The sequence below is a fragment of the Pseudophryne corroboree genome, chromosome 6, assembly GCF_028390025.1.
Source record: "Pseudophryne corroboree isolate aPseCor3 chromosome 6, aPseCor3.hap2, whole genome shotgun sequence".
NCBI classification, from domain to species: domain Eukaryota; kingdom Metazoa; phylum Chordata; class Amphibia; order Anura; family Myobatrachidae; genus Pseudophryne; species Pseudophryne corroboree.
In genome coordinates this window covers 572,410,359-572,433,383 of record NC_086449.1, presented here as the reverse complement: position 1 = coordinate 572,433,383, position 23,025 = coordinate 572,410,359, and the positions used below count along the sequence as shown (strand labels likewise).

The window sequence follows — 23,025 nt, the reverse complement described above, 5'->3', positions numbered from 1 at the left end:
ATTAGCAATTTTTAATTAATCTTTTTCACTGTTGCAGGATACACGATCACTACTTAATTAAATATTCTTTTGCTTCACATCCTGTTTAAATGTCTTCAATTTATTTCTACAAACAATGATACTAATATTTGAACATTATTTTAATTAATGTTGAGTTCTGATAACATCTGGGTAATCTGCCAGATGGAGAAGCTGCTATTCTAGTATGTAAATAAAATTTGCTTTCCTATTTGTTGTTTTATTACTAGCGCTGCAATCTGATGCTGATCAGCAAATCACTGAACATAGATGCCAGAGGCTGTCATTAGACATGAATAATCTCACAGAATCTCAGTACAGCACCTAAAACAAACACATTATAATGCTGATTTCAGTGAGTAGAAAAGACAACACAATGCTCATTTGAATATTTCTGTCAGAGGACCATGACAGCTGAAATACTAGGTGGCTCATGTAGAAATCTAATTTTATATATATATATATATATATATATATATGAGAGAGAGATTTATATCAGCTTTTTTTTACTTCTGAATATTTCTGACATACATTTTCATATCAGCATGTTGTCTTTTCTACTCACTGAAATAAAAAAAAATTATATATATATATATATATATATATAAATAAATACATAAGAAAATCATACAAATGCAACACTACTATTAACACTTCACACTGTAGTTTCTCTGAATTCGGGGAATGTTTGATCCAAATTATTGCAGTAGTTTGTTAAACTGACCAGCCCCTTCACTGCCTTCCCGTTTGGTCAGTCCCTACACTGACTTTCAACAATATGTCCCTGAGTGCTGCCATATCTTCTACTGTGATCATTGTCTTATCTGGATGGCAATATGGCAAAGTTCATGTATTATACCAAGTGATTGACAGACTAAGGGCCCGATTCAGGATCAGACGCAAAAGTGCTGAGATCGCTAGAATCCACAGCACTCATACATCTGCTGTGGGTTCTAGCCTATTGTTTATATAACATTTTTGTGGTCGCACTTTTCCTTGCACCCCTATTGTCCATTATGTAAATTAAATGTCAAGAAATTCCCCAGGTGTTACTTAACTGATATCCTTGGGTGTGGTTCCTGTCTCTTTAAAAGAGTGAGACAGGGCCTAAACCCATGAAAAAAGCATACTGTGTACTTCAAATCTAAAGGGGGTTACTGATGGGGGAGATGTGTGCTGAGCGATCTTACCACAGACCGCTCAGCACACATCTCTCCCCCCGCTCAGCACAGCGCGATGTGCTGAGCGAAGGGACGGACGGATGGGGGGCCGCTCACTTCACACAGCGCTGAAGTGAGCGACCCGCTAGATTGAGCCTGCATGCAGCACGAGGTACAGAGCTCTTCCCGCCCTGCAGGTGATTTCAACAGCGGCGCGTGTGGTGGATGCCGCTGGAGGATACTCTTTTGCCGCCCTATCTCACGGGCTTGAAGCGGTGCGCGGGGGGTCCCCTGACAGACTCCAATTGTAAGTCTGTCAAGTGCTGGCTACTTGTTCACAGCGGGCAGTAAGCCTAATTCTATGTAATACAACAGACCTATTAATATAAGTATATGAAATCTTCACAATAAATTATTATTTATTTATATAAGTATTTTATTTTATCAACTATTTAATATATTCATATTTACTTTATTTATTGTTTCAATAAAATAATACCCATAAATGTTTATATATATATATATATATATATATATATATATATATATATATATATATATATATATATATATAAATCCACATAAGAAGCCGCTTCTCACTTTCATTTGAATTGAATGCAGGTGCTCGGTCAGTAAAGTAATATTGAAAAATTCCAAGAGTAACCACCAGAGGGATTAGACCCAGAAAAACCAGCACACCACTTAAATGCAAAAAGTGTTTTACTGTTCACAAAGGAACACAAAGTTTTAAAAGAGTAGCAAGCATTTGGCACACATGATGATAGCAGCATATAAATAAATCAATATATATATAAAATCTGCTATTTAAATATTTATATATTTATTACATTTCTACATATACAAAGCAGAGCCGGCGCTACCATTAGGCAGCTTTAGGCAGCTGCCTAAGGGCGCCGGCACCTGAGCGGGCGGCTCTGAGGCTGCTGGCATCATAAGGGTGTCTCTTAAAGAAACATCCTTATTTTACTTATCACTGGCGGCGGCTGTGGTTTGCATAACCAGCGGCCGCCGCTCCCGCACTTCCGAACTGCTGTCTTGCTGAGTCTGCAGACATGTCACAGCCTGACATGTCTGGTGCAGCCAGCAGCAGCGGTGCCCTCCGTCCGCCCCCTTTCCTTCTCTGCACAGTCCCCCGGGACCAGCCTCCAATGTTCTCCTTCCCCTCCCGAGGCTCCGCCTCCTCCCTCAGGCTCCGCCCCTTTTCGATCCTTCTTTCTGACTGTCTTGAGCCTGCAGTGCTATACTATAGTCTTCTGCAGTTCTACAGTATGGGGGGACCATGATGATGACTGACAGGAGACTACAGGACCTCCTTCAAGCAGAGGTAAGTATCTTATGGTGATATATATATATATATATATATATATATATATATCATTCATTTATTTTTATTGAGGCATTTGCATGTAATCTGGGGTCTATTAATATAATCTGGGGAGGCGGGTATTGCAGCAATATCATGTGGGGTGGGGGTGTAGTACTATTATGGAGTCATGCATTAATGTTTTATTTTGGTATATTGATGTTATTTATGGGTGACTTAAATTTATGTGTATGTGTGTGTGGGAGGGGGGGAGGGGAGGCTGCACTAATATTTTGTGGGAACTCATTAAGAGGATGTATTGATGATTAACATGTACTGTAGATAGGGCTGTAAGGGGTCTATTCAAGTAGCAGAAAAAAGCCCAGTTTTGCATTAAACAGGGCTTTTCTCTGCCTAGTGCAATCCACACAGTGGGTTACCGGGGAGCAGTCCCCGACTTCCCCAGCGGCATTCCCGCTCTGTGCCTGAATCGCATCACCATACTTTTGTATGGTGAGTGCGATTCATGAAGGAGTGGAAAGCTCTGCTTTCTGCTTCTCCATGGAGTTCAGGTTCACCATCTCAGGATGGTGTAACCTGAAATGTGGTGCAGAGACGGCATGGAAGCTCAGTGCTTCCCTGCTCTCTGTCCGCACTCGATGCTGGCTCAGCCTCCCGACCTCCAAGAAGCCACTGCTGCCTGCCAGGAGGTCAACAGGTGGCGCATGCGCATGGGGACCCACCGGCTGGCTCCGCGCATTGGAGAGGGGACTGCCTGCAGAAGCCGTCACCGCTGGACCCCCGGATTTCGCAGCGCTTCAACGGAAGGGTGAGTATACATGAATTGCTACTTATTACAGCTGTACATCGGATCGAAGCCATGCGATGTATAGTGATAAGTAACAATTCAGTTTTCATTTTCTTAATGAATAGACCCCTTAGTAACAAGTCCCAGGTGCAGCACAGAGGAGCCAGGATATAGGTGATGGGATGGGTGGTAAGCGGCATAGAGGAGCCGGGATACAGATAATGGGATGGGTGGTAAGTGGCACAGAAGAGCCGGGATACAGGTGACGGGATGGGGAGAAAGCGGCACAGGGGAGCCGGGATACAGATGACAGAATGGGGGGAAGCTGTAAATAGGAGCCAGGACACAGGTGACACTATGGGAGGAGGTGGCACAGAGAAGCCGGGATACAGGTGACAGGGTAGAGGGGAGTGACACAGAGGTGCAGAGTTGCAGGTGACAGGTTGGGGGGAAGCGGCACAGAGGAGATGGAACACAAGTGACAGGATGGGAGAAAACGGCACAAACAAGACAGGAAACGGATGATGGTATAGGGGAAGCAGCACAAAGGAGCAAGGATACAGGTGGCGGAATGGGAGAAAGCGAGAAAGTGATACAGAAGAGTTTGGAAATGGATGATGGGATGGGGGAAGTGGCACAGAGGAGTCAGGATACAGATAATAGAATGGGAGAAAGTGGCACAGTAGCCTCGACACAGGTGACGGGATGGGGGGAGGTGGTACAGAGGAGCTGGGATACAGGTGATGGGATTGGGACAAGGGTTACAGGTAATGGGATTGGGCTAAGTGGGACAGGAGACCCAGGACACAGGTGACGGGAAGGGGGAAGCGGCACAGAGGAGCTAGGATACAGCTGAAACCGTGGCACAGGTGACGGGATGGGTGACAGGACAAATTTTGCCTAGGGTGCCCAGAAACCTTGCACCGGCCCTGATACAAAGGGGGGTACACATGGAGAGATCTGTGTTTAAAATCTAAACAATCTGACTACATTGCTTAGATTTTAAGCACGGATCTGCCGTGTGTATGCCCCCCAGCGATAGCAATGCGCGGCCCGTGCATCGCTACCGCCGGTGCTGGTTTGGCCTGCATGCAGGCTTAATCTAGCGGGTCGCTCACTTCAGCGCTGTGTGAAGTGAGCGGCCCCCGTCGCCCCCCTCGCTCAGTACATCGCGCTGTGTTGAGCTGGGTTGAGAAATGTGTTAAGATAGCTCAGCACACATCTCCCCCGTCAGTATTGGCCTTAAAAGGGGTTATAAATGGAGAGATCCGTGCTTAAAATCTAAGCAATCTGACTAGATTGCTTAGATTTTAAGCATGGATCTCTCTGTGTGTATGCTCCACAGCAATAGCAATGCGTGGCCCCAGGGATTCCCACTCGTGGGTGTCCACGACACCCATAGAGTAGGAATAGAACCCATGGCGAGCGCAGCAAGCCACCGAGCCCGCAAGGGGACTCTTTGCTCTTACCCCGCTGCCGGCATCACAGCCGCCGGTAGATCAAATCGAACCCACTTTTGCCCCTGCAGACAGCCTTTTTCCATAAGCACAGGCAACTAGTGGTCCATTTATTACCTCATGATGCACCTACAGTATCTGTTGCTAATTTGACAAGTGTGCGGCCTTTGCACATACATTGAGCTACAGTTTCCCAGTGATTAAAGTAATTATTAAAAAAAAAAAAAATACAGTTAAAATTAAGCAAATTGTTTCTAGCACTTGAAATAATTGTTGTTTCAGTTTTAGGACTTGAGCTAATATTGGAATATATAAGGGTTGCATTCAAGACTTTAAGGTTCCAGGGTTATTGCCATATAATCTTTCCATGGGGAAAATAAAAGCTTTTTATTTTATTTTTATTCATGCTTTTTTAATGTGTTGCACTTTTGTTACAGCAATCTATTATGCTGCTACTCTGTGGCTCTATTATGCTATTAGCGTGTTAATCTATTGTGCTGTTGTGGTCATGTGTGAAATTGAATCTGTTGTGCTGTTAGCATATGATTATATTGTGCTCAATTGTAAGCATGTAAATCCAGTGTCGGACTGGGGCATGAAGGGCCCACCGGGGGAATACAGTTATAGGGGCCCATACTTAGGGGTGTGTCCAGCCTACAAAGGGGGTGTGGCCAGCCTCCACAGAGGCTTGATATACACAATAGTTTAGTGCAGTGTAATGAAACATATCTACCATGTATAATACAAGTGCACAGTCTGGAACCTGATCCCTAGAGGAAGGAGTGGGCCCTCAGGCAGTGGGGCCTACCGGTGGTTTTCCTGGTACCCCTGTGGGCCAGTCCAACCCTGTGTAAATCTGTTGTGCTGTTAGCGTGTGAATCTATTGTGATGTTGTGTTAATTTGTGATTCTATTGTGCCATTAGCATGTGATTCTATTGTGCTCAAGTGTAAGCATGTGAATATGTTGTTCTGAGAAATCTCAACATGTATAGTTTGGAGCAGAGAAGGGAAAGGGGGGACATGATAGAAACTTTCAAATATATCAAGGGTTTTAACAAAGTCCAGGAGGGAAACATTCTCCAAATGAAGAGAAGCAATAGGACACAAGACATGCACTGAGACTGGAGGGGGGGAGGTTCAGGGGAAATTTGCGGAAAAATTACTTCACAGAAAGGGTAGTGGACAAGTGGAATAGCCTACCATCAGAGGTGGTAGAGGCTAAGACAGTAGAGCAATTTATACATGCATGGGATAGACATAAGGATATACTTCCAAAGAAATAAGGATCAAATAAGGTTAGAGTTAAAAATAATGTTAAAAAAAAAAGGGGCAGACTAGATGGGCCAAGTGGTTCTTATCTGCCGACAAATTCTATGTTTCTATTGCGCTGTGAGCGTGTGAATCTATTGTGCTGTTGTGTTAATGTGTGAATCTGTTGTGCTGTTAGCATATGATTCTATTGTGCCTAATTGTAAGCATGTAAATCTATTGGGCCTTTAGCGTGTGAATCTATTGTGCTGTTGTGTTAATGTGTGATTCTATTGTGCCATTAGCATGTGATTCTATTGTGCTCAAGTGTACGCATGTGATTATGTTGTTCTGTTAGCGTGTGAATCTATTGTGCTGTGAGCGTGTGAATTTATTGTGCTGTTAGCGTGTGACTCTATTGTGCTGTGAGCGTGTGAATCTATTGTGCAGTGAGCGTGTGACTCTGTTGTGCTGTTAGCGTGCAACTCTATTGTGATGTTAGAGTGTGACACTATTGTGCTGCTAGTGTGTGGATCTATTGTGTGTTTGTGTTAATGTGTGAATCTATTGTGCTGTTAGCATGTGACTCTATTTGCTCAAGTGTAAGCATGTGAATCTATTGTGCTGTTAGCGTGTGAATCTATTGTGCTGTTAGCGTGTGAATCTATTGTGCTGTTAGCGTGTGAATCTATTGTGCTGTTAGCGTGTGAATCTATTGTGCTGTTAGCATGTGAATCTATTGTGCTGTTAGCATGTGAATCTATTGTGCTGTTAGTGTGTGAATCTATTGTGCTGTTTGCGTGTGAATCTATTGTGCTGTTAGCGTGTGACTCTATTGTGCAGTGAGTATGTGACTCTATTGTACTGTCACCGTGTGACTCTAGTGTGCTGTCAGAGTGTGACTCTAGTGTGCTGTCAGAGTGTGACTCTAGTGTGCTGTCAGAGTGTGACTCTAGTGTGCTGTCAGAGTGTGACTCTAGTGTGCTGTCAGAGTGTGACTCTAGTGTGCTGTCAGAGTGTGACTCTAGTGTGCTGTTTGCGTGTGAATCTACAGTATTGTGCTGTAGGCGTGTGACTCTAGTGTGCTGTCAGAGTTTGACTCTAGTGTGCTGTTTGCGTGTGAATCTACAGTATTGTGCTGTAGGCGTGTGACTCTATTGTGCTGTAGGCGTGTGACTCTATTGTGCTGTAGGCGTGTGACTCTATTGTGCTGTTAGCGTGTGACTCTATTGTGCTGTTAGCGTGTGACTCTATTGTGCTGTTAGCGTGTGACTCTATTGTGCTGTTAGCGTGTGACTCTATTGTGCTGTTAGCGTGTGACCATATTGTGCTGTTAGCGTGTGACCATATTGTGCTGTTAGTGTGTGAATCTATTGTGCTGTTGGCGTGTGAATCTGTAGTGCTGTTAGCATGTGAATCTATTGTGCTTTTTGCATGTAAATCTATTGTGCTATTAGCGTGTGAATCTATTGTGCTATTAGTGTGTGTTAATCTAAGAGAAAATAGGATTTTATATACCTACCGGTAAATCCTTTCCTCGTAGTCTGTAGAGGATGCTGGGGTTCAATTTAGTACCATGGGGTATAGACGGGTCCACTAGGAGCCACTGGCACTGTAAGAGTTTAATAGTGTGGGCTGGCTCCTCCCTCTATGCCCCTCCTACCAGACTCCTCTACAGACTACGAGAAATGGATTTACAGGTAGGTTTATAAAATCCTATTTTCTCTTACGTCCTAGAGGATGCTGGGGTTTCATTTAGTACCATGGGGATGTACTAAACCTCCCAGTACGGGAGGGAGAGTGCTGAGGTCCCTGCAGAACAGATTGACCAATCTTAAGGTCCTCAGCGGCCAAAGTATCGAACTCGTAAAACTTAGCAAACGTGTTCGACCCTGACCAAGTAGCTGCTCGGCAAAGCTGTAAAGCCGAGACACCCCGGGTAGTAGCCCAGGAACGGAAGATCCCACTTTACGAGTAGAGTGGGCCTGAACAGATCTTGGAATCGGCAAGCCTGCCATAGAATAAGCATGCTGGATAGTGAGCCTGATCCAGCGAGAAATCGTCTGCTTAGAAGCAGGACACCCAACCTTGGTGGTCATTCCGAGTTGATCGCTCGTTATTTTTTTTTCCGCAACGGAGCGATTAGTCGCTAATGCGCATTGTCCGCAGTGCGACTGCGCCAAGTAAATTTGCTATTAAGTTAGGTATTTTACTCACGGCATTACGAGGTTTTTTTCTTCGTTCTGGTGATCGTAGTGTGATTGACAGGAAGTGGGTGTTTCTGGGCGGAAACTGGCCATTTTATGGGTGTGTGCGAAAAAACGCTGCCGTTTCTGGGAAAAACGCGGGAGTGGCTGGAGAAACGGGGGAGTGTCTGGGTGAACGCTGGGTGTGTTTGTGACGTCAAACCAGGAACGAAACTGACTGAACTGATCGCAGTGGCAGAGTAAGTCTCGAGCTACTCAGAAACTGCTAAGAACTGTCTATTCGCAAATCTGCTAATCTTTCGTTCGCAAATCTACTATGCTAAGATTCACTCCCAGTAGGCGGCGGCTTAGCATGTGCAAAGCTGCTAAAAGCAGCTTGCGAGCGAACAACTCGGAATGAGGGCCCTTGTTGGGATCATAAAGGACAAATAGTGCGCCCGACTTCCTGTGACGAGAAGTTCATCAAAGCCCGCACAACATCCAAGGACTTTGAGGAAATTGAGGTGTAAGTAGCTACTGGCACCACAGTAGGTTGGTTGATATGAAAAGCCGACACAACCTTTGGAAGAAATTGCTGACGTGTTCTGAGCTCAGCTCTATCCTCATGGAAAATCAAGTAGGGGCTCTTGTGCGACAATACCCCCAATTTTGACACACGTCTTGCAGATGCCAAGGCCAACAGTGTGACAGCCTTCCATGGAAGAAACTTTACATCTACCGCCTGTAAAGGCTCAAAGCAATCCGATTGCAGGAACTGCAACACCACGTTAAGATCCCAAGGAGCTGTGGGGGGCACAAAGGGTGGTTGGATGTGCAGAACTCCTTTCAAGAATGTCTGAACCTCAGGGAGAGCAGCCAAATGTTTCTGGAAGAAAATGGACAAGGCCGAAATCTGGACCTTAATGGAGCCCAAGCGTAGGCCCACCAGTGCCAGATTAAGGTCCTCATGGGCCTGGAGCAGAAACTTCTGCAGGGCCTATTACATACCTCCCGACTGTCACGGCAGGGAGGGCATAGAGAGACGCGGTGGCATGGACAGCATAGAGAGACGTGTGGCAGTAGGGAGGGTATACAGAGGTGGTAGGGAAGGCATAGAAACACGGGGCGGTAGGGAAGGCATAGAGACGTGGGGCGGTAGGGAGGGCATAGAGAAGCGAAGCAGTAGGGAGGGCATAGAGACGCGAAGCAGTAGGGAGGGCATAGAGACACGAAGCAGTAGGGAGGGCATAGAGACGCAGAGTGTGAGGGAGGGCATAGAGAGACACGGAGTGGCATGGGCAGAATAGAGAGACGTGGGGCAATAGGGATGGTATAAAGACGCAGGGTGGTAGGGAAGGCATAGAAATGCAGGGCTGTAGGGAGGGCATAGAGAAGCGGGGTGGGAGGGCATAGAGAGATGTGGGGTGGTAGGGATGGCATAGAGACACGGGGCGGTTGGAAGGGCATAGAGATGCGGGGCGGTTGGAAGGGCATAGAGATGCGGGGCGGTTGGGAGGGTATAGAGACGAGGGGCGGTAGGGAAGGCATAGAGATGTGGGGCGGTAGGGAGGGCATAAAGACGTGGGGCGGTAGGGAGAGCATAGAGACGTGGGACGGTAGTGAGGGCATAGAGACGCGGAGTGTGAGGGAGGGCATAGAGAGACACGGAGTGGCATGGACAGAATAGAGAGACATGGGGCAGTAGAGAGGGTATAAAGACACAGGGTGGTAGGGAGGGCATAGAGACGCGGGGCTGTAGGGAGAGCATAGAGATGCAGGGTGGTAGGGAGAGCATAGAGACGAGGTGCGATAGGGAGGGCATAGGGACGCGGGGTGGGAGGGAGGTCATAGAGAGATGTGGGGTGGTAGGGATGGCATAGAGACACGGGGCGGTAGGGAGGGCATAGAGATGCGGGGCAGTAGGGAGAGCATAGAGACGCGGGGCAGTAGGGAGAGCATAGAGACGAGGGGCGGTAGGGAGGGCATAGCGAGGCACGGTGTGGTTGGGAGAACATAGAGAGATGTGGGGCGATAGGGAAGGCATAGGGAGAAGCAAGGCGGTAGGGAGGGCATAGAGACACGCGGGGTGGCATGGACAGCATAGTGAGACGTGGGGCAGTACGAAGGTATAGAGACGTGGGGCGGTAGGGAGGGCATAGAGAAGCAGGGTGGGAGGGAGGGCATAGAGAGATGTGGGGCGGTAAGGATGGCATAGTCTCGGGGCGGTAGGGAGGGCATATAGATGCGGGGCAGTAGGGAGAGCATAGAGACGAGGGGCAGTAGGGAGGGCAGAGAGATGCGGAGTGGGAGGGAGGGCATAGAGAGACACGGGGTGGCATGGACAGAATAGAGAGACACAGGGTGGCATGGACAGTATAGAGAGAGACGTGGGGCAGTAGGGAGGGCATAGAGACGCGGGGCAGTGGGGAGGGCATAGAGACGCGGGGCGGTAGAGAGGGCATAGAGACGTGGGGTGGTAGGGAGGGCATAGAGAGACGTGGTGCGGTAGGGAGAACATAGAGAGATGTGGGGCGATAGGGAAGGCATAGGGAGAAGCAAGGTAGTAGGGAGGGCATAGAGAGACGCGGGGTGGCATGGATAGCATAGAGAGATGCTGGGTGGTAGGGAGGGCGCAGGGAGGTAGGGAGGGCATAGAGACGAGGGGCGGTAGGGAGAGCATAGAGATGCAGGGTGGTAGGGAGAGCATAGAGACGAGAGGCGGTAGGGTGGCCATAGAGAGACGCGGTGCTGTAGAGAGAACAGAGAGATGTGGGGCGATAAAGAAGGCATAGGGAGTAGCAAGGCGGTAGGGAGGGCATAGAGACGTGGGGTTGCATGAACAGCATAGAGAGACGCGGGGCAGTAGGGTGGGTATAGAGACACGTGGCGGTAGGGAGGTCATAGAGAAGCGGGGTGGTAGGGACGGCATAGAGAAGCGAGGTTGGAGGGAGGGCATAGAGAGACATGGGGTGGCATGGACAGAATAGAGAGAGACGTGGGGCAGTAGGGAGGGTTTAGAGATGCGGCCAGTAGGGAGGGCAGCGAGACGCGGGGCGGTAGGGAGGGCATAGAGACGTGGGGTGGTAGGGAGGGCATAGAGAGACGCGGTGCGATAGGGAGAACATAGAGAGATGTGGGGCGATAGGGAAGGCATAGGGAGAAGCAAGGTAGTAGGGAGGACATAGAGAGACGCGAGGTGGCATGGACAGCATAGAAAGACGTGGGGCAGTAGGGTGGGTATAGAGACGCGGGTCGGTAGGGAGGTCATAGAGAAGCGGGGTGGGAGGGAGCCATAGAGAGATGTGGGGCGGTAAGGATGGCATAGAGATGCGGGGTGGTAGGGAGGGCATAGAGATGCGGGGCAATAGGGAGGGCATAGAGATGCGGGTGGTAGGGAGAGCATAGAGACAAGGGGTGGTAGGGAAAGCATAGAGAGACGCGATGCGGTGGGGAGAACATAGAGAGATGTGGGGCAATAGGGAGGGCATAGAGCCGCAGGGCGGTAGGGAGGGCATAGAGATGTGGGGCGGTAGGGATGGCATAGAGACGCGGGCGATAGGGAGGGCATAGAGATGCGGGTGGCAGATAGAGCAAAGAGACGAGGGGCGGTAGGGAAAGCATAGAGAGACACGGTGCGATAGGGAGAACATAGAGAAATGTGGGGCAAAGGGAGAAGCAAGGCGGTAGGTAGGGCATAGAGAGACAGGTTAGGAGGGTATAGAGAGACTGGAATATAGAGATTTAGAGATGCAGTGTTTTTCTTTGGCTGTGTGTCTGATACAAGTCCCCAGTGAGGAAGTTGAGGGAGGAGAGAAGGAAAAGTAGTGGAGGTGGTGGACTCTGGGAGCAGAGCCAATAGTGAACAGAAAGATGAATGGATACTGCCCTGCCTAGATAAGCAGTGCACTGCCCCTTAAACTATGGGGGTCCTGGTGGATGTGACCAGTGCGGAAGTGGTGACACCCTGACCACATGCACATCACTGGGTTGGGGTGCGGGCATGTTACTATGTGTGCCCACCACAGCAGAGCTCTCTCCTGGCCCCAAGTGTGCACCGGACACCGCACAGCAAAGCACTCACCTGTAAAATCTGTGCTGCGTCCAAACATCACCTCCCCGCAGCGTCACGCGCTCTGCCCGTTCCTTCTCCATCTCTGGTCTTCCAGGCAGCAGGTCAGGTGCTGGGATGTGGAGTCCGGGGATCTGGGCGCGCCGGTGGAGGCACCATGTGACAGTGACATCAAGCGTGAGGAGGAGGCGCGGGGTCCCAGTGAGTATGCGGCGCAGGGATGGCTATGAAAGCCTTCCGCTAAGCCGCTATCACAAACGGGCCGCAGCAGCCGTTGTTACACTGGCGCCGCAGCCAGAGAGTGGGGGGGTGTCAATGCCGGAGGGGCAAGGGGCACTGACAGCACGGCTTAGGAGACTGCTGTAAAAGGATTTATTTTACTAATTACAGCAGAGACTTGCTGCAGCAAATGCAGTGGGCCTATTTTGGGGTGTGGGCCTGGAGCTGCAGCTCCATCCGCCCCATTATTAATCCGGCCCTGAGGCCCACATCCACGCAGGCTTGCAGAAAGAGGAGAAACCGTCCTAGTTGAAACTCCACCGTAGGAAACGTCTTGGTTTCACACCAAGACACATACTTTTTCCAAATGCTATGGTCATGCTTAGACGTTACTCCCTTCCTAGCTTGGATCAGAGTAGGAATCAACCTCCAGAGGCGATCAACCTCCATGCCATCAAACGTAGCCATGGTAAGTCTTAATAGGCGAATGGCCCCTGTTGCAGAAGGTCCTCGCGAAGAGGAAGAGGCCTCGGATCCTCCAGCAGTAATTCCAGAAGATCCGCGTACCAAGCCCTTCTTGGCCAGTCCGGAGCAATGAGGATCGCCTGAACTCTTGTTCTTTTTATTAGTTTGAGAATCCTTGGGATGAGTGGAAGTGGAGGGAACATATACACTGACTGGAACACCCACGGAGTTACCAGGGTGTCCACCGCCACTGCTTGTGGGTCCCTTGACCTGGAACAGTACCCCCCGAAGCTTCTTGTTGAGGCGAGAGGCCATCATGTCTATCTGAGGTACACCCCATCGGCTTGTTACCTCTGCGAATACGTCCGGGTGGAGGCCCCATTCTCGTGTCTGCTGAGGAAGACTGCCTCCCAGTTGTCCACTCCTGGAATGAAGATCGCCGACAGCGACACCGCGTGCCTTTCTGATAGAGGAGGATTCTTGTTACCTCTGACATTGCAGCTCTGCTCTTCGTTCACGCCCTGTCTGTTTATGTAGGACACTGCCGTGACATGGGCCCTCATTCTGAGTTGATCGCTCGCTGACGTTTTTCGCAGTGCAGCAATCCGTTTACTACTGCACATGCGTATGCACCACAATGAGCGCACGCGCGTTGTACGGGTACAAACAGCATCATTGCTGGGCAATGCTTCTAGAGACTAATCCATTCGCATGGGTGATCGCAAGGAGATTGACAGAAAGAGGGCGTTTATGGGTGTCAAATGATCATGCTGCCAGCAGCCTCCCTGTAAAATAATAAACTCTAGAAAAACAATAAAACTAAGAAAACTCCTAGGAGCTCCCCTAGCTGTGACCGTCTCCTCCGGGCACATTTTCTAAACTGAGTCTGGTAGGAGGGGCATAGAGGGAGGAGTCAGCCCACACTATTAAACTCTTAAAGTGCCAGTGGATCCTAGTGGTCCCATCTATACCCCATGGTACTAAATGGAACCCCAGCATCCTCTAGGACGTACAAGAAATTGGGTTTAAGTAGGGCATTAAAATTGTAAAACACAATTGTGGAAACAAGCGCATAAGAAACCAATTACCCTAATTAATGTGTCTACCTTATTTGTGTTGACCATTTTCATGTCGACCTTTTGTATTGTCTACCTTTTTCATGTCGACCTTTTGACCCTATCGACCTAATGTATGTCTAACATATGGTGTCTCTCTATTGACTGTCTAACTAGACACTGTCTATCTATCATCCCACACCCCTTTAATGTGCACCTTGATGTTAGCATCTAACAAGCACATTATCAATGAATAAGCTCTTTGGCTGTGGTTTTATTTTATCCAGGAGATCAAGTCAAGGAGCTTCTACACTTTCGGAGAAGTCATCTTTTTATCATGTTCAGCAAATGTGGGTATAACATTAAGGGGGAGATTTTTAAAAGATGGGTAGAGATAAATGCCCAAATTTATCAAGCTTTGGAGAGTGATAAATAGTATGGTGATAAAATATCAATCAGCTCCTAACTGTCATTTTTCAAACACAGCCTGTAACATAGCAGTTAGGAGCTGATTGGTTAGTACTTTATCACTGTGCTACTTATTACTCTCCAAGGAATGATAAATGAGACCCAAAGAGAGAGAACCAATCAGCTTTTGTTACTTTAAAAAAAAAACAACAACACAGCCTGTAAAGTTACAGTAAGAAGTAACTTGAGCTATTTCACCTAGTATGTATGTTTCCTATGTAGCACAGACTATTGTTCTACATCAGGGGTGTCAAACTCGCGGCCCCTACCGCATCCTTTTTGTGGCCCTCGGGCAGGGATCCTTTTGTGGCCCGACCGGCTTGCTTCCAGGGCAGGAGAGCACAGCGCACACCTCTCCTGCTCCTCAGTCTGAGCTCCGGCAGCGGCATGTGTATCTTAAATCAGGCGCCGGTTTGTGGGCCAATCAGTGCTCACGGACTGGCAGCCAATCAGGATAGCTGCCGGTCCGCGAGCTCTGATTGGCTAACGAATCGGCGCCTGATTTAAGATGCCCGCTGCACCGCCGGACACTAGACTGAGGAGCAGGAGAGGTGCGCGCTGCCCTCACACACAGCCAGGCAGCAGAGGCGGTGAGCACATTGGGGGCATTTGTTATCTGGCACTGTGGGGGCATTTGTTATCTGGCACTGTGGGGGCATATGGTATCTGGCACTGTGGGGGCATTTGTTATCTGGCACTGTGGGGGCATTTGTATATCTGGCAATGTGGGGGCATATGTATATCGGGCAATGTGGGGGCATATGTGTATCTGGCACTATTGGAGGCATATGTGTATCTGGCACTGCACTACTGGTGGCATATGTGTATCTGGCACTATTGGTGGCATATGTGTATCTGGCACTGCACTATTGAGGGCATATTTGTATCTGGCCCCCATATGTGTATCTCACACCCATTTTTTTCGCAAGCGCATCTTCGTCGCGCGCGCACACAGTACCACTAAGAATTTTTTCCTACTTGCACCACTGCATTAAAGTACATGTTTTATTCACGATACATGACATCTCTTTGATTATACTTTATCGTTAGTTTTTCTGAAAAACCTTTGAAAATTACATATAAGACTCTTTTCTTGCGGCCCACACCAGACTTAGACCTTGATTATTCGGCCCAGTTGGGATTTTGAGTTGGACATGCCTGTTCTACATTATCAGATGCCATGCAAAATAATGTTTAACCATGTGCCTGCCGAGGTCACATCAGATGTGACCACGCCGAGCTGGGCTTTCCATGACACTGTCGCATCTGATGCGACCAGTCAGACACGTGTGTGCGGCTGCTGGAAGATAATCTTCCATCAGACACCAATCTTAGAGAGACCTCCCGACCCCTCTGTATCCTTCATCTATCCCCCCCCCCCCCCCCCACCCACCCAGTGCCTCACTGCTGACCGGTGAGCCCAGCGGCACCCCCAACCTGGCAGCTGAAAGGGAAATGCAAAGTTGCAATGTTGTGATCATTGATTGTACAATGGCCCTCATTCCGAGTTGTTCGCTCGGTATTTTTCATCGCATCGCAGTGAAAATCCGCTTAGTACGCATGCGCAATGTTCGCACTGCGACTGCGCCAAGTAACTTTACTATGAAGATAGTATTTTTACTCACGGCTTTTTCTTCGCTCCGGCGATCGTAATGTGATTGACAGGAAATGGGTGTTACTGGGCGGAAACACGGCGTTTCAGGGGCGTGTGGCTGAAAACGCTACCGTTTCCGGAAAAAACGCAGGAGTGGCCGGGGAAACGGTGGGAGTGCCTGGGCGAACGCTGGGTGTGTTTGTGACGTCAACCAGGAACGACAAGCACTGAACTGATCGCACAGGCAGAGTAAGTCTGAAGCTACTCTGAAACTGCTAAGTAGTTAGTAATCGCAATATTGCGAATACATCGGTCGCAATTTTAAGAAGCTAAGATTCACTCCCAGTAGGCGGCGGCTTAGCGTGTGTAACTCTGCTAAATTCGCCTTGCGACCGATCAACTCGGAATGAGGGCCAATGTTCGACCAAAAAAAACAAACATATTTGTGAAAAAGTTCATAAATAAAATGTTATTTTTTTTTTAAATAAAATTGTTAGATACATTTTAAATATGTTTTACCTAGTCCAGTCATAAAAAAAAAACCCAGACTATTTTTTCTACCCAGTTAAATGGTTATACATGCTCCTACAAGGTAAACTAATGTACTGGGCTGCATGGTGTGCCCTCCTCGCCCTGTTACTGCGTTTCTTCTCCTGTCTCTTTGCATCTCCATTCTAAACCTTACCTATTCCAAAGCACTGTACTGTATAGGTCAGCACCATAGCTAAGCAACAGGTGATATACTGTAATGGTGCAGAAATAAAAAGGGTGTAATATCCCGCACAGGACTTAGCATAGAACATAAATGAAATGGAACCAGAAATAAAGGCAAAATTCTAGAAATACTTTCCTAAATTATTTAAGCTTGAGGTGCTCCCAGGAATCGAATACAAGGTGCTCAAGAGTAAATAATTGGCATAGGTCAATTATAGAAAGACTGTTTCTTTGCAGGGCACTCTTTTTTGATAAATAGGAAAAGCTGGTAGTGGTACATGTAAACATCTATTTAACATCTCTACATTGGAGGCTAGAGGGAACACGTAATCAAAGTGAGTGAGACAACATACGTATGTGGTTTTATTTTGATACTGAGTGGCTTATCCAGAGTTAAGGCCACCTTACATCTGCGGCCCCATTTTCCCGATTTGACAACTGGATCCAACGATAATCGTCAATCCATCGTTTTCAGGGATTGGGGAATCAGGATTTTTAAACACCTAGTGGCCACCGGCACAAAAAACACTTGAATTACCCTGATAGAGGTGAAGAGCAGCGTTAGCCTTTATTATAAAGGATGTACATTTTTTTTTGTCTTTATTTCATTGGATAGAACATACTTAGACTACAGCTTGCCACGGAAGTGTACTTGGAAAGTGTAATAGGCATTCACGATTACACCTGTGGTCCCACTCTTTCTTCTACAAATGAGTGGCCTTTCATTTGGGGTGAGGTTGGAGGAGAAGTTAATAGTAGGATACATTTTTACCATGCAGTATGATGTGCTGTTACTTTCCCATCTTACTGCACCAAATCCTCCAAATATATAGTATGTCTGTAAATTGATTAATTGCTTGATGAGTTACTAATATTTAATGGCTGAAATCTTGTTTTAGGTTTTAACGTTAACCACTTAGACATTGCACCAAGGTACGCAAGTATTCTTATGGGGATATCTAATGGTGTTGGGACCTTATCTGGAATGGTGTGTCCACTCATTGTGGGAGCAATGACAAAACATAAGGTAAAGGATCTGTGCAATATTGGGGGAAATGTGGGCCATCCTCAATATATTTTATTTGCCCCTTGTTCTCATTATGTAGATGTAAGGGCCTGTTTACACGACAGCTGTTTATTACAACTATTTAGCCGTCTCTCTCTCTCTCTCTCTCTCTCTCTCTCTCTCTCTATATATATATATATATATATATATATATATATATATATATATATATAAAATCTTATGATAGATTCTCATCTGCAGTCATCTTGTACAATTTTCTCAGCACATACTACCATGCTTGTATGAGTTTTTAATTCACTGTTGATATTTTTCGAAATCAAAGACAGTCCACATGGGATCCGGTCTTTAGGTCGACAGTAAGTAGGTCGACACTGTCTAGGTCAAACACTATTGGTTGGCAGTAAGTAGGTCGACATGGACTCTAGGTTGAAATGTTCTATGTCGACTTGACAAAAGGTCAACATGAGTTTTTCAAAAATTTTTTTTTTACTTTTTCATACTTTACGATTCACGTGGGCTACAATTGGGAATGGTAACCTGTGCCGAGTGCAGCGAGGCACCTTGCCCAAAGCATGGAGAGCAAAGCAAGCCATGCGATGGCACACGGTGCACTAATTGGGGTTCTCGGTCACTGTACGGAGAAAACAACAACAAAAAACCCTCATGTCGACCTTTTCTCATGTCGACCTAGTACATGTCGGCCTTGAGACCATGTTGACCTCACTGTCAACCAATAGTGGTCGACCTAGTCACTGTCGACCTAAGTCTAATCTACCTCACATACCACACCCGTCCACACATACACCAGACATTTATACTAGCCAGAGCTGTAATTCTCTGCTATCATTATGTAATCTAAAATTACTTTTACTGTTTGTTTATGGTTTCTTTGGTACATGTGGCGATTTATTGCCAGGACCGTAACTAGGGTGGTGTGGGCAATGCCACTGCACATAGCGTAGGATGCCTTGGGGGCGGAAATGGCTGCCACCAAAATCTCTGACGGAAGCCCTCTGCATTGTGCCACTCGGAGCACAGGACAGTTCCCCTGTTACCCTCAGGTGGCCAGTGTTTTTTATTTTTTCCAGCTGCTGTCACCACACTCACCAAATAGATGCTGTCCAGAATCTCCAGGAGTGCTGGACACCCCCCAGATTGATGAAAATGGGAGGGGGGTACAGTCACCCCTTCCCTTAGGAGAAGAGTGTACCGATGCTCTTTTTGGCACATGACACCAAAATGCCTCGTTAAGACTCTGCGTATTGCTATCCCCTGTACTATAGACACCAATAATGACAGTTCTTTGGTATTACCCAGTAACAGCCTTCACTCACTGCTAGAGGAGAAGAGGAGGAGCTCCACCTGTTGGATGACTGGATCTCAGGTGCTGCATTTAATAAACAACTGTCCTGTGCTGTCCAAAACTCCTGCTGAATCCCAGTCTCTGAGCTTAGGTTGCTGTGGAATGAAAATGAGTTTAGAGGGTGATCTTTCACAATCTGTATGGGGAGAGGATGATATTTGTAATTAGCATTATATCAGAAGGAATTCATTATTACCCAAAAGCAGAGAAACGTGGCTTAGAGCATCGGTGAATCTATAGTGGGTGATGGGGATGCACTGACATGAGCCCACACTGCGCACACCCTGCACCCATAGACTATATTTACCTCTCTGCTGAGTGCTGCACAAATCACTGGGAAAATGCTGCTGTCACCATCTTCCCAGAGACCTGTCCATCTGCAGTAGAGAAATCACTGGAGAATGGGGCCAGCTCCATATTGCTGGAGATTTACGCATGTGCAGTAGACTTAAGTGCAGTAGCAGTCGAGAGATGGGGGACCCGCAAAGAGACTGCATATGGGCCCGCTCCTCACTTCGGCTGCCCCACTCCCTCTGGCCTGTTAGAAGTTCTGATGGTAAAAATGATTAGATTTGTCCATTGTCCAGTTGTTTTGCCTGCTCAGAAGACTAATATGTACAGTAGCTGAGTTGGAGCATATGGTTTCCATGTTTATAGTGCACATCTGCACTGACACTATGGGAAAAGACTTGTGTGCGCTTACTACATGATCTCCTTGTAATTGTTAGAGTAATCAATTGATAACACTGGCTGTATGATCACATCTTGGGTGTCGGTTTCACACTGAAAATATGCTGAGATGCAGGCGACCATACATTATACAGAGGGAGATTTATCACAGCTTGGACAGAGATAAAGTGGAGAGATAAAAGGCGGGATGCAGCATCACATTTTGCTTATGATGCATTCTAACACTCTTTGTATGCATAGTGCATTTACGAATAACATATGTGTGAAGAAACTCCTAAAGGTCAGCTCTTGCGGTAAGAGCTGTCCTTTGCGATGATAGGACTTGGGTTTAGGACTTGGAGTCATATCTGCACATGCGTCGAGTGACATGCTGGGAAAGATACGTTGGATCCCTCTCAGAAGGGGCAGTGTGATAGAAGCCCATATGCTTCTATTGGGTAGCAGCACTATCTGAAAATGGCGTTGCCCCCCGTACCCAAGCCCTGGAATCTATTACATTCCGGGGCTTAGTGCATTTGTGTTACATGGCCAAACCTCCGGAAACTGCACTTTTGGAGGTTTGGACGCATTTTTCCCATTTGCATCTCAACCTAGGGGACAGATGTATTAAGCCTGGAGAAGTGATAAAGAAGTGATAATGCACCAGCCAATCAGCTCCTAACTGTCAATTTTCAAATCCATTATGATTGGCTGGTGCGCTATCACCTTGCGCTTATCTCTGCTTTATCACTACTTTATCCCTTCTCCAAGTTAATACATCTGCCCCAATGTACCAACTACCAACCACTTATCTTCTGTCATTTTACCGCATATTGCCGGGTCGCGTTCCCAGTCTGAAAGGGGTCTCATGGCGGGTACAATTCCTGTGTGCGACCCGTGATTGCGGTGTGAAAGCAGTAATAGTAACTGATTGGTTGGTACTTAGCGGGACATGTACTAAGCAGTGATAAAAGTGGAGAAGTGAGCCAATGGAGTAGCTGCCCATGGCAACCAATCAGCTGCTCTGTATACTTTTATAGTATGCAAATTATTAATGTTATGACAATCCTGATTGGTTGCCACGGGCAACTTCTCCACTGGCTCACTTCTCCACTTTTATCACTTCTTAGTACATGTCCCCCTTAATCTCTCTCCACTTTCTTTATCCAAACTGTTAGAAATCTCCCCCTTAATGTTTCAGTATTATGCTTAATATTATTTGTGGTTGATTTGTTAGGTGCCATAGCGCTCCACCCTGCTGGACATTGGGGAAAGCAGACCGTACATACATACATTAGTCATTCATAATATGATTTAGTTCTGTGATTTTTGTTCTAATTCTCATTTTATAAAATCAACTTATATTTTTATTCTAGACTCGTGAAGAGTGGCAAAATGTGTTTCTGATTGCGGCAATAGTCCACTACAGTGGTGTTATATTTTATGGTATCTTTGCTTCGGGAGATAAGCAGGAGTGGGCAGACCCAGAGAGCCTTAGTGAAGACAAGTGCGGTATTATTGACAATGATGAACTTGCAGAAGAAACTGAACTGAATAATGAATCATTCACCAGTCCCAGTAAAAAGTCAAGTTATGGTGCTACCATACAGAGCAATGAGAAGCGCAAGGCCGGCTGGAGGAGGCAGAAGGAAATGACCCAGGACTTTGATGAACAGACTTCCTACCACTATGAAAATGGGAATTTTCAGGACACCTAGTACTGGGAGTGCAATGCTTAAGTATTCCAGGAAGTTAGAAGTTTACAATTGAAGATTGAGGATGCAAGAGTGATAACGTTAAGCATGCCGGCACTTTTATACACTGTGGAAAAAATTGGCTGTCCCTAAATTACCCGCTGCACATATTGATTATACCATTACATGGTATGGTGCACTGTAATAGCAGTGCTAGGTTTCATGCTATGCAACAGTAACATGCATGTGCCCATGGTAGCTGAAGCATTTCTCTTTCAGTCATACTGTATGTATTTTCATTTCATGGAGCGAATTCCCCTTTAGGAGCTTACATCATATCACCCTGGTATTTTCCTCCATCTCCCCTCTTTGATGTGTTAATGTTTTGTTTCTTTATTTAAATATATATAGACATTAACTCCGTCACTATTTCTACACTGTTGCGGAGACTTTGCTGACTGACGTACAACTGATGATATTGGGATAATCCATATGTCTTTGTGTGTGCTGGGTGATGATATTTGTCTTTCTTTCAGAAACCTATTTTTATATAACCTTATAAGTTAGGCTTTACTTGAGGTAACTCATAATAAACATTTCCTAATTAAACATCTCTGAAAGGAAAAGTTTCTCAGTACAACAGTATGAGAACTGAGTACACAAACTACGTCACTGCAGTCAATAGAATTATAGCCAGGGGATGTATATTTGTAGATGTCCTCTGTACATAGACTCTGACCGAGATGTCTCCTGCCCTCCTTACTGTATTTTTTTCACAAAATGGCATACATAAATATATGAAATGTTATTGTGACTTTATGCTCTGTTCTCAAAAATACATCAATGTACTTGTTAGTTATGGTTATTATTTATTGTGTTTATACTTTAGAAGTGCAAAAATATGATAGCACTAGTACACATGGATAAAGGGTCAGTAAACTGTATATACAAATTTCATAATGATAATTTGATTTGAAATACTGTATTGGTGAACATCCCCATTCAGTTAAATTCTAAAGAGATCTTAGCACATATTTACATGTGGCAGAGCAAGGTAGAAACATGGTAGTTCTGGAGGCATGGGTCCCAGGGGAGTGGCCACACCTCCTCCATGTCATGGACACCACCTTCTGTGAAGTGGCCTTGCCCACTGTTCTGATCCCCTCATGTGTTGACTTTCCATGTCGACCTTTTGACCATGTTGATCTTCTGAAAGTCAACCTATTATACCATGGGCCTAATTCAGACCTGATCGCAGCAGCAAATTTGTTAGCTAATGGACAAAACCATGTGCACTGCAGGTGGGGCAGATATAACATGTGCAGAGAGAGTCAGATTTGGGTGGGTTATTTTGTTTCTGTGCAGGGTAATTGCCGGCTGCTTTATTTTTACACTGCAATTTAGATTTCAGTTTGCTAACAAATTTGCTGCTGTGATCAGATCTGAATTAGGCCCCATAACCGATAAGAACACAGGAATACAACAA

At 46.5% G+C, this 23,025-nt stretch overlaps 1 protein-coding gene across 1 annotated transcript in view; it reads left to right on the top strand.

The window, feature by feature from the left end:
- The window catches only part of SLC17A8 (solute carrier family 17 member 8), an 83,226-nt gene extending 60,832 nt beyond the window's left edge, over positions 1-22,394 (top strand). The window contains exons 11-12 of the mRNA XM_063927834.1: positions 17,686-17,813; positions 21,222-22,394. Of these exons, the coding sequence (XP_063783904.1) occupies positions 17,686-17,813; positions 21,222-21,563 (470 nt within the window). The 3' untranslated portion in view covers positions 21,564-22,394. The remainder of the gene's footprint in view (positions 1-17,685; positions 17,814-21,221) is intronic.
- The last annotated feature ends 631 nt before the right edge of the window (positions 22,395-23,025 follow it).